Source organism: Salmo salar, chromosome ssa01 (assembly GCF_905237065.1).
Source record: "Salmo salar chromosome ssa01, Ssal_v3.1, whole genome shotgun sequence".
Classification (NCBI taxonomy): Eukaryota; Metazoa; Chordata; class Actinopteri; order Salmoniformes; family Salmonidae; genus Salmo; species Salmo salar.
In genome coordinates, this window is record NC_059442.1 from 125,805,228 (window position 1) to 125,817,233 (window position 12,006).

A 12,006-nucleotide genomic window follows, 5' to 3' on the forward strand; every position below is an offset into this window, starting at 1 on the left:
AGCAGAGATAGCAACCTATGGAGAGAGGAAGTCATGCTGCCTCCTACAGGGTCCCACAGTAATTATCTCTCTCTGCTCTTCTCCTCACTGTAGGTGGTCTTTTCATTGACAATCCTTTTTACCAGCCTCGGACCATCGCACCATTTATTATTCATTTGGGTCCTCAAGATCTCTTCTCTGACTTCTAGAACCATCAGGTTGTGTGGCTTCTAAACTGTCGTACCTACAGTCCCGCTAAGGAGCTTGACCTTTGACCCAGCAGGCTGTCTGTCCGTCTCCCACCGTACGGTACAGAGCCAGCGAGCGGTCAAACCGAACTCCTCTCACTCTGTTCTGTCTCCTTACTACCCAAATCAAAGGAAACAAACCTAAAAAAAAAAGCAATACTTGATTTGACTTTTTTGACTCTCAGCTGCATCAAAACTGAAGGCTGAGTACCTTGGTCTTTTGGTCTCTTTCTTATATAGCAATACTACACCTGAACTTTTTGGCTTCAAGCTTACTTGAGATGATGACGTGAATGTTCAATTGAGTCTTACCCAAACACAGCATTGCAATATGTCATTTCAATTGTATATTCACTGTGTGTATGTGTGGCTATACCATGGAATATATGCATATATGTGTATGGTATGTGTTTCTAGAAATATATATTACATGTGCTGAAACTATTTAGGATGTACGTGTGTGTAAATATGATATACTTATTGTTGGTATAAATTATTTTAGAATTACAAAGTGAAATGTAATTATAATCCCACAATATAGCTTTCTTCTTCTTCCAGTTTTATATACACTAAGCAATTTACTCTACTCTAGTGCTAGGACAATGCAATATGAAACTTGTTTCTTAATTAACCTGTGCTAATAGACTAGTGTAGTGATGCTTCCTTTTCTTTTACCCCGATGTCTTCTCATCTGAGCCTTTCTGGACATGCTCAAGTCTCTCTGGTCTACGGCTCGCTAGCACAGCCCTGGTCAGTCGAGATTCGCTCGCTCACTCAACCTAGCAACCCTACCGCCCTCTCTGACACACACACACACACACACACACACTTCCTATGTGACAGCACACATTACTTTCCTGTTGACTTCCGGTCAGAAAGCACACTTCTCTACTCAGTGGAACATTTCTCATTGCTCCACTGCTAACAGGCGTACACCAGTGGGGGTTGCTGGGGGGGCATAATAATGGCTGGAACGGCGCGAACGGAATGGCGTCAAACACATGGAAACCATGTGTTCGATGTATTTGATACCGATTCCTCTCCAGTCCTTACCCCAAGCCCATCCTCCCCAATTAAGGGGCCACCAACCTCCTGTGGCGTACACCCTGTACTGTACTGCTGTATCGGTACTCTACGTGCATACACGCTATTTTTATAATAACCTGGGGGTCTGTTGGACAACTAGAGTATTCGAACACTGAAACCTCCTCACAGGACTACATTACTCAGAGGACCAGCCACAGTCCTCTCTCTCTCTCTGGCCTACAGCATAACGTGGGACCAAAAGCACAGTTCACAGGTTTGTTAGCTTGTAGAGGTGGTGGGTGGCCCTGTGACTGCACCACCACCTGTTCGCCCCCCCCCCCCCATGCACACATCTGTCGCCCCTCCGTCGCTCCACTGCTGCACGAAGGGCTTAGTTCACAATCCCGTTTGCACAACTGTTGTACAATGTGCAGGCAAACTCATGAAAATTGTATTTTGTATCACAACCAATGTGTCAAATATATTATGCATCAGTTGCACAAACCGAGCGTGAACTAAGTAAAAGCATGCTACTCGGACAGTCCAACACACAGGGCTTACTGCTGCATCTGTCAACACAGTCACAGACCAACCAGCCTCATCACCATGGAACAGTCCAACACACAGGGCTTACTGCTGCATCTGTCAACACAGTCGCAGACCAACCAGCCTCATCACCATGGAACAGTCCAACACACAGGGCTTACTGCTGCATCTGTCAACACAGTCGCAGACCAACCAGCCTCATCACCATGGAACACTCATGAATAGCTACATCTAATTAAATGGATAGTCCAACATTATACACATTATAGCTCTACTGTAGAAAGACAGACAGGACCCAGTCGTTTCATAACCCCCACTTTACCCTCTCTAGTATACCTATTTATATACGATATAGTATAATATACTACATATAGCATACAGTATGCTATATCTAACTGATAAGGTGAAACCATAGTAAGCTGTAGTTGGTATTATATGAGTTTGTGTGTGGTTAAATTAGTGTATGGTGGTAAAGTAAACTACAGTGCCTAGCAAGATTACCAACCCAGCATCAAGGCCATTTTATCTGGTCTTGAATAAGTGGACATCCAATATCAGGATGAGTCACTACAACCGTCCTGTATCCAGATGGATGGATCACAAAGTACAGGATAAGATAAGGTTAATGAATGTTTTTTTTTTAAAGCTTATTTATATGAAAGCTGCTAAGAATGTTAAATCAACCCCAAAATCAACATTTTGCTAGTACATTCTGCAATATCACTTTTGTGTTTTTCAAATAGATGCGCTAGGCTGATACAAACATATCCATAACTTCGTGATCTGACAACTGGCACAATACACATCCAAAAAGGGAATGATCATATTTGAATGTCCCAAAAGATTGAAGCATAGCTTTAATAGCACTGATTGGGTGGGTCAAATCTTTTCACCAACATACGGTATTGTATGTATTTATGTATGTAGCTTCAGTTGGTGAGAGCTTCTGATGTTTTGTCCTCATCACTTTTTGGGATGTTTAACACGACAGCCTTTTTTTTTTTAAACAACTGCAGTCAGAAGGAAACGGCTGAAATATTACAGGAAGTACATGAAATGCTTTGATTCTTCTTTATCTTCATGGTAGTTTGATCTTCAGTGTTTTTGTCATTTTAAATGTTGTTCTTTCTATTTCATTTTTTAAATAATGGGGGAACGCTATTGAGCCTCAGTGTAACTTTCAAGACGAATAACTTATAGGATTTAAATCCTGGTGGGGCCATACTTGTGAACTTTTTCTCAGTCTCAAAATGCACATCAGCCAATTAAAATGCTTGAGGTACACTGACTATACCAAACCTTAGGAACACCTTCCTAATATTGAGTTGCACGACTTCAGTTCGTCAGGACATGGATTCTATAAGGTGTCGAAATTGTTCCACAAGGATGCTGGCCTATGTTAACTCCAATGTTTCCCACAGTTGTGTCAGGTTGGCTGGATGTCCTTTGGGTGGTGGACGATTCTTGATACACACGGGAAACTGCTGAGCGTGAAAAACCCAGCAGTGTTGCAGTTCTTGACACAAACCGGTGCGTCTGGTACCTACAACTATACCCCATTCAAAGGCACTTAAATATTTAGTCTTGCCCATTCACCCTCTGAATGGCACACATACACAATCAATGACTCATTTGTCTCGAGGCTTAAAAATCATTTTTTAACCTGTCTCCTCCCCTTCACCTACACTGCTTGAAGTGGATTTAACAAGTGACATCAATAAGGGATCACAGTTTTCACCTGGATTCACCTGGTCAGTCTGTCATGGAAAGAGCAGGTGTTCTTAATGTTTTGTACACTTGTGTAGTTGTAAGTGATCAAACACTACACATTAGCTGTTCCCATAACATAACCTGGCACATTTAGCCCTATTCTAACCTTCATGTGACAGTGATTACTTCCTGTAACAAATTCTGCGTCATACTATCAAAGCTCTTAGACTTAATATCCACCAACCAATGGCATTTCTTAAAATGTGTCAATTTGGCCACCAGAAGGATATTTTCAACCTCCAAATTCAAGGTTTACTTTTGTTCTGCTTGGTGTGTCTCAAGTGTAGAGCGCCAATTGCATGATGCACCCTTGACTAGGCTACTAGCGTTAGACAAACAGTCCAAAGAGCTGTTGGACTTGTCAAATAGCTGTCGACGACGACTAATGTGAGATTCAAACCCTTGCCACAATCTGCAACATTTACAAGGAGTTGTGGAGTCTACACAGAGAGCTATCTGACCAGTCACTCAAAACACACATTATCTTAGTTGCTTTGATTATCACAACATGCCGTTTTACTTCCGTTAAGGACGCTTTCGTGAACAAGTGTTGGATCACGTCCAACCACGTCAACGATTTTAACTGGCTGATACGGAATTTGAACCGGTGTTATGATACTGATGCTTTGTCGCCACAGACGGTTTGTTTCCGTTTACATTTACATTTTACATTTAAGTCATTTAGCAGACGCTCTTATCCAGAGCGACTTACAAATTGGTGCATTCACCTTATAATATCCAGTGGAACAACCACTTTACAATAGTGCATCTAAATCTTTTAAGGGGGGGGTAGAAGGATTACTTTATCCTATCCCAGGTATTCCTTAAAGAGGTGGGGTTTCAGGTGTCTCCGGAAGGTGGTGATTGACTCCGCTGTCCTGGCGTCGTGAGGGAGCTTGTTCCACCATTGGGGTGCCAGAGCAGCGAACAGTTTTGACTGGGCTGAGCGGGAACTGTGCTTCCTCAGAGGTAGGGAGGCGAGCAGGCCAGAGGTGGATGAACGCAGTGCCCTTGTTTGGGTGTAGGGCCTGATCAGAGCCTGAAAAGAGAAAGGTCTAGATGGAGTAGACCTAGAGTGGTCGAGTCGGGGACAACCGTTGTTGACAACTGTAGCATTGTAGTTAAACCTAACTCTTTTCTTAACTTCATTCTCCTAGCCTGCTGCGTTAGTTATCCTAAAAAAACAAATCATCAGTATCACCAGATGGGACATAATGACGGCTAGCTGTGCAGGTTAGCAGAGGATTAAGTCTGCCAGGTTATCTGATAAGAACAGCTAAAGTTTAGCGTTTGATCAGTTGGCTGATGTGCAGTTTGAGATGGAGAAAAAGTTTAAACTTTTAAAACTTTTTCTGATGTTCGCAAGTATGGCCCCGGTAAGTCTAACTGATATCATGGGTAAGCTGTTGTTGAGAGTTATACACATTTGAAGTAGAGAACATTTAAAAGTCTGAACATCAAATAAAATATAAAACTTAACTAAACTATCTCCACATATTTGTTACTGTGGTTTATAATCTAGTTGTCAAACACACAATTCCCTTACAGATCTGAAGTGTTCAGGTGTACCAGTATTTGAAATCTTCCTGTGGTGGTATATCTTCTCCTGTAACTAGACCTAAAGACCTTTCTCTTCAGGAAGTCTTTCTGTTGATAATTGTGCTCCTTGGGTGTCCTTGTAGCATCAGCTGTGTTCTTTGTCTAGTTGTGTCTATTTTTACTTTTTGTTATTATTATTATAATGAAAAGCGCTTTACAAATGTAATTTGTTATTAATGAATCACTCCGATTGATTACATGATAGACAATCACTCCTATTGATTAGTCTTCTGGTACAAGTCTCTCATTGAGAATGTGTATAACAATAACCCACGCAGAGTAACACTCAAACCAAAGTCACTCCTATTGATTAGTCTTCTGGTACAAGTCTCTCATTGAGAATGTGTATAACAATAACCCACGCAGAGTAACACTCAAACCAAAGTCACTCCTATTGATTAGTCTTCTGGTACAAGTCTCTCATTGAGAATGTGTATAACAATAACCCATGCAGAGTAACACTCAAACCAAAGCTTCACATGGAAATGAAAAACCCCGCAGGGATAGTCCATCCCAGAACCAATGGGATATTCCAATTGGTGTTCTTGGATGAGAGGGTTTAGTCCCATGACTGCGTGAACACCATATGGTACAAGCATCACTTGTGGTGGTGCTGCCAGGCTGGGCTGGCTTGGAGAGGCTCCCCTATCCCATCGCTCGGAGCAGCCAGCCAGCAAGCAGCAGAGCTGAGAGTCTTAATTGAAGTAGAATCTTTTTTTTTGTATCTCAGTCTTTGTTTTCTTACCTTTTTGAGAATTAATGTGTTTGTCTTCTGAATTCAAATTCAGGCTTTACAGACGGAAAGCCTGTGGCCTGTGGCAAAAAAACTACCCCTTCAATACAACATGCTCTCTCCGAGGGCTGTGTGTTGTGTTGAGACATGCTAAGGCCAGATGGCTCACATAAATAATAGGCTACTGGACATCATCCTTCACTGAGCGTTGGTTGGCTTTTAATTTCCCCCTGGATTCTTCCCAGGCTAATGATCCATGCCTCTGCTCCCTAAGGTGGGCCAGAGTGTAGAACACCTCACTGCTTATCAGGAGCATACACTGGGTTCAAATACTATTTGACCTAATTTCAAATACTTAAACTGAGCTTAATTATTCTATTGCTCCCGGCAAGCTCAATCGCAAAAGTGCAAACCCAGCCCATCTGGCACTCCAGACAGGCTAAAGCAAACATTACAAATATTTAAAAGATTTCAAATAGTATTTGAACCCATGTCTGGCTGGTAGTGTAGTGGAGAGAGCAGATTGCCTCACTTAGTGCTTCTCAATGGGCAGATTGCTGTATTTCCTATAATATATTAGATCTCGGCGATGAGAAGACCAGGCAGAATATATAATAGATTGAAATATATTGCCATAATGACGATGCCTTTGAGTTAGGACATTAAGGAAAATGGTTAAGTGGCTTGGTTGTTGATGAATAACGATTGTGTTCTTTTGAATTATATATTGTTTGATTTGTGTGATGGATTGTGGTAATATAACCTCGTCCCTACCGACTTCCCCTGAACTGTCCCTGATAGGTCCTCCTCCTTGACATAGGAAATGGGATACAACAAGCACAAAACCACATTAGCAATATTCCACCGAATCCTACTCAGGGCCCCCCGGACAAACACACACACACACACGCCGGAGTTATTCCAGCCCACCTCAAAATACCCATCCTCATCATCGTTGTCACGCACACCCACAGTACAGTAATAAAACACAAGGTAAGACGGGGGTTCCTATGGGGCTCTACCACCCCAGCTCAACGATTGTATTTAGTGCAAGCCACAAGCTTTTACTGAAGATATACTACAGGAACGGAGCCATTTGTTACAGAGGAATGACTTCCACCCCCCATAACCATGTACCTTGGTGCTTAACAATGGGCTGTAGCTGTGTATATAGTTATTTTAAGTTGTTTACTTATTTTATACGTGGAAACTTCTACAGCTCTAATGTTTTACTGAGAGAGAGAAGGGGACTTGTGTGAGAGACTGGGGACTCGATTAAATCCCTATCGCTGAAGTTCAGCGCTATAGCGCGATTGACATATTAACGGGAACGTTCCCATGTTCGTGGAGACTGCATGCACCGCTGCATATGCCGCCTCAATCGGAAATTACCTTTACATTTTGATCTCGCTATAGCGCTGAACTTGTATGATACGGATCGACTCGAGCTCTGAACAATTTGAAAACTGGGAATTCAATTTGCGAGCCTACAGCAGCTCTGGAATAGGAGTCCGATCTGGTTACGCCCAGCGAGAGCGAGGTTCGCGAAATTTTATCACTGAACTGAACGTTTTCTTCGCCTGTCTGTGCTCTAAGTAGCTGCAGCACATAGTTCAGGGTTAAGTCGGTCACAGTATGGGAGATTGTCTGTCACAAGTGGAATGCCGATCACTTGTTACAAGCTCGCTCTCGAGGATCTCGGCCCATCAATGTTGTCCAATATCCTGACTGTCGATCGAAGCTTTTTGGTTTTGAATGTACACCGTTGTTATTGAGTAGAATGTATATCCATAGCAGAGCTACAGTACTTGCATTTTTGTAGAGACACATATATAAACAGAATATATATGATAAACATGTATACATCTATAAATCTTTTTTAAACTACTTGTGTGAGTCATTTGGGCACTTCCTGCCTGGTTTGTGTTTACATTTTTATTTATTATTCTCTTATTTATAACGTTTTTTGAGCTTGGCGTCTTCTGAGTGATGGACTCCTCCCCTCATCTTTCTGTAAATAGAATCTTCCATTTAAGTTGTATTATTTTGACTACGGAGTTATATTTGTGCCAGTAAAATCAAGTAAAGGTTTTAGCATTTTATTGGCACAAAAGTAACTCCATAGAAAGCAGTCCAACTTGTCGGGAGTTGTGCCTCTCGCACATTTTACGATCATGTGGCATAAAAATAAATGATCAATTTGAATTATAAAGTTACTATCAACAAGGTAATCTAATGCGAAGTAATGATTGTGCACAAACCTCTGAGCGAGCGGCGCTTCATTCGAAATGACAGCAGTAGATGTTTTTCTAGCTGTGGTATTAAATTATTAGTAGCAAAATCACCATGGTGATATGTACTTTGTCACTGTATTTGCCATAATTTATGCTTGACAAAATAATAAAAAGTACTGAATCTTCTTTAAAGCGTCAATCTCCTTTTCTGTTACCATGAAGTAAATGCAGACAAAAAAAAATGTATTTGCTGTGTGGTGTAGTATTTTAATATCCTTGTCTCTTTTCCCTCAGAAGCAGAGATGTATTTTTTTCCAGCTAATTTGATGGAAGTCATGATAGTGGGGACTGAAAAGTATATTATAAGAGGGTATAAAAGTCTGTATATAAGGCTGAGTAGAAAGGAGGGCTAGCTGGGCTTTTTAATCAGAAGTAGAGATTTAATATCTTACAGCTAGTTCGATGCAAGTCACGATTAAAGAGTCCAAAGAAACGGCTGAAGAATAGACTTGGGCTCGCTTGTCTTTTCTCTCAGACGGAGAGATTGAATCTCGTCTCAGAGTTAGTTTGACACAAGTAATAATAGTGGGGACTGAAGAAAAAGTGTGATGTACACAGAGTGTACAAAACATTAAGAACATCTGCTCTTTCCATGACAAACTGCCAGGTAGGTGAAAGCTATGATCCCTTATTGATGTCACTTGTTAAATCCACTTCAATCAGTGTAGATGAAGGGGAGGAGACAGGTTAAAGAAGGATTTTTAAGGCTTGACACAATTGAACGGGGTATGGTAGTCGGTGCCGTGCGCATTGGTTTGAGTGTGTCAATAACTGCAAAGCTGCTGGGCTTTTCCACACTCAACAGTTTCCTATGTGTTTCAAGAATGGTCCACTATCCAAAGCACATCCAGCCAACTTGACACAGCTGTGGGAAGCATTGGAGTCAACATGGGCCAGCACGTCCCTGTGGAACTCTTTCGACACCTTGTAGAGTCCAAGCGCAGACGAATTGAGGCTGTTCTGAGGGCAAAAGGGGCTACAAATCAATATTAAGGTGCTCCTAATGTTTTGTACACCCGGTGTCTATAAGCTCCAGGGGTAGTTTAGCAAAACATCTTCAATTAAAAGACAAACGCCGCACACTGCTTCTCATGCCAGCAGGTGATTTCATTATAACAACATTTCTCCGAGTATGATAGTGGGGACCAATTTAAAAGGTTGAATAATAAACTAGGGGGTAATTGAGCAAAACAGCTGTCAATCATGTGCAGAGCAGCATAGCTGCTGATTGAGTCAACTGTATTGGCTGACATCTCTAATATCTCCCATATTCAACATTAATGGAGACTGTAAACGATTACATGAACTGGGTTCAAATGCTATTTGAAACCTTTCAAATGCGTTTAGTGTTTGCTTTAGTCTGCTTAAGAGTGCCAGACATGCAGGTGTTTGTACTCTTCTGACTATTTGATTAGTTCCATTGAACCAGGCATGATTAATCAAGCCCAGCTAAAGTATTTGAACTGATTTCAAATTGGTGTGCTGTCCATGTTGAAATGAGTTTGTTAGCTGCTGCACTGTGGAGGCAGGAGACCATCAAAATACCTATACCTCCCTCTCCAGTATGGATGTACTGTGGGAGACCAGAGCCAAGTTGTTTAATAGAGACACCGTCTCTCCATCTGGGAAAGTAATCAGGATTAGTGGGAGGGCCTCGGTAGCAGCGCACACACACAGCAGCTCCATGATTGGGCCCAGGATGCTCCTATTTTAGACTGGAGACGACCAACTGGGCAGTGACACCTCTCCCTGTGTCAGTGGAGTGGGTGGATGGGTCTGCAACGAAGGGTGGGGATGAAGGGAGAGTGGGGGGTCACTCTGAGGCCAAACCTGTGTGAACCCGTCTGGGCGTCCTGGTCCCCCTCGACTCCTAAATCACAGAGCGATGCTGCCTCAGTGCCTGCCTGCAACTTAACCCCATAAACATTCCGCCCATACTCTGCTCTCTGCTGCCAGGTGGTAGGCTATATTTTTTGTAAGGTAAGTAGGGATTGGGGGAAAGGAGGGGGGTGTCTGTTTGATTGCATAATGCTGACGCTCGTTACTCCCTGCCGGTAACAGGTTTCCCACGCCTCACCACAAGCAGACACCTCAGCTCGGTGATAACTTTATGGGGGCCCCAAAGTTATAAACACTTAAATGATATAAAAAAGCTGTCACAATCCATACACGCTGTATATTTAAAATCAGGGACAACTGAGGGGTGTAAATGTTGCATGTTTAAAAATAGCGCCTTCATTACTGAAGACAAAATAACACAAAGAAAACAATCCAATGTCTTCTGGGACTAGAAAAAGAAACTGCAATTAGGGGATTTCTACTGCCAGCACTGCCTAGGAGTTAGGCAGCTTATCAGGGTTATGAGTTTACTGACAACGGAGACTGTTTTTAGAACAACAGAACCCAATTACGCAGAATAACATAAAAATAGCGGGAGCTTCTCATATTACAATCGTCTGAGATTCCCTCCCCCCAAAACAAAGATTTTCTCAGGAGATTATTTTATATTAAGGTTGAGAATGTTTTGTTTAATTTGACAGAGAAATATAAATCGCCTTTTGATACAGTGTGCTTTGTAATATTATTCGGTTATTCAATACATGAGACGACGAGAGCCTCAAAAGGCATTTGTGGGTAAACAGGCAGGCAGAGGAACACATCCTTTTCACACTCCTCCCAAACCCCACTGTCACCACACCTGTGCAGTTAGATCACAGAGAAAGAAACCCCATCACTGCACAATATCATTACAGAGGGGCTACTCCTACCTGGTTACCATGGTACCTGTCTATCGCTCTAGTCCAGAGGTGTCAAACATACGGCCCACTACGGGGTCCAATCCGGCCTGCTGTGATTTGAGAAGAACAAAAACAACTCAATATACTTTAAAAAGACTAAAACCAAATCGAAACTGTGTAGAAATGATAATGGACTTACATTCCTAAAGTTTCTTGACTGTGTCCAGCTGCTAATGATCACCGAAATGAAAGCTAGACAGTCAGGAAGCACCGGAGAATTCCAAGAGCTATGGATAGAGGACCATTTTTTGCAACATTTTGACAGCGAGGAAATATGACATATTTCCAGTGCAGCTCTCCGGACCTCGTTGATGACTGAATGCTAAATGGGGCTAAATGAGTTTGACAACCCTGCTCTCGTCCCTTCACGGTCTTTTCTCCCAAGCGGAATAAAAAGAGGTGGGATGGAAGGATGAAGAGCGGGAGGGATAAGTGCCACTGGGCCCCTGAGCAATGGCCCTTATTAATCACCAGAGAGAGACGAGGGAGAGAGAGAGAGAGCGGGTTATTTTAAATGTTTTTATTTAACCTTTAACTATATAAAGAAGAGGGAGAGAGAAGGATCCTTCTGAAAAGAGGACAAGAGAGACCTGGACGTATTAAAGGGGTTTCAAGGTATTTTCAGTGGAGCAGGAGAGTAGGGGGCTGCATCCCAAATGGCACCCTATTCCCCTTATAGGGCACTACTTTTGACCAGAGTGGGCCCTGGTCAAAAACAGTGAACTGTATAGGGAATAGGGTGCCATTTGGGACCCAGCCCCAGGAGTTGTCCCAGGCAGACAGACAGGTGAGACATCAGATCGCTCTGCTTCGTCATGACCAGAGGTAACATGGCAACGGGAATCTGATACTCATTCTATTGATCATTGAGCAGGATAGAGACCCTATAATGACTTGAATTATATTCAGCCAACATGCAGGGAGAAGAAGAGGAGAAACAGTCAGGGCTATAAAGTGTATGACCCATCCATACATTCGGAGGAGCATAAAAATGAAACGAACAACAAACAGGC

At 42.4% G+C, this 12,006-nt stretch overlaps 1 protein-coding gene across 10 annotated transcripts in view; it reads left to right on the forward strand.

The window, feature by feature from the left end:
* Positions 1 to 8,321, forward strand: part of LOC106561621 (spermatid perinuclear RNA-binding protein) — a 123,390-nt gene extending 115,069 nt beyond the window's left edge. For all 10 annotated transcript variants that reach the window (XM_014125805.2, XM_014125775.2, XM_045688338.1 and 7 more), the window contains one exon: positions 94 to 8,321. In XM_014125805.2, the coding sequence (XP_013981280.2) occupies positions 94 to 188 (95 nt within the window). In that variant the 3' untranslated portion in view covers positions 189 to 8,321. The remainder of the gene's footprint in view (positions 1 to 93) is intronic.
* Positions 8,322 to 12,006: the final 3,685 nt, after the last annotated feature.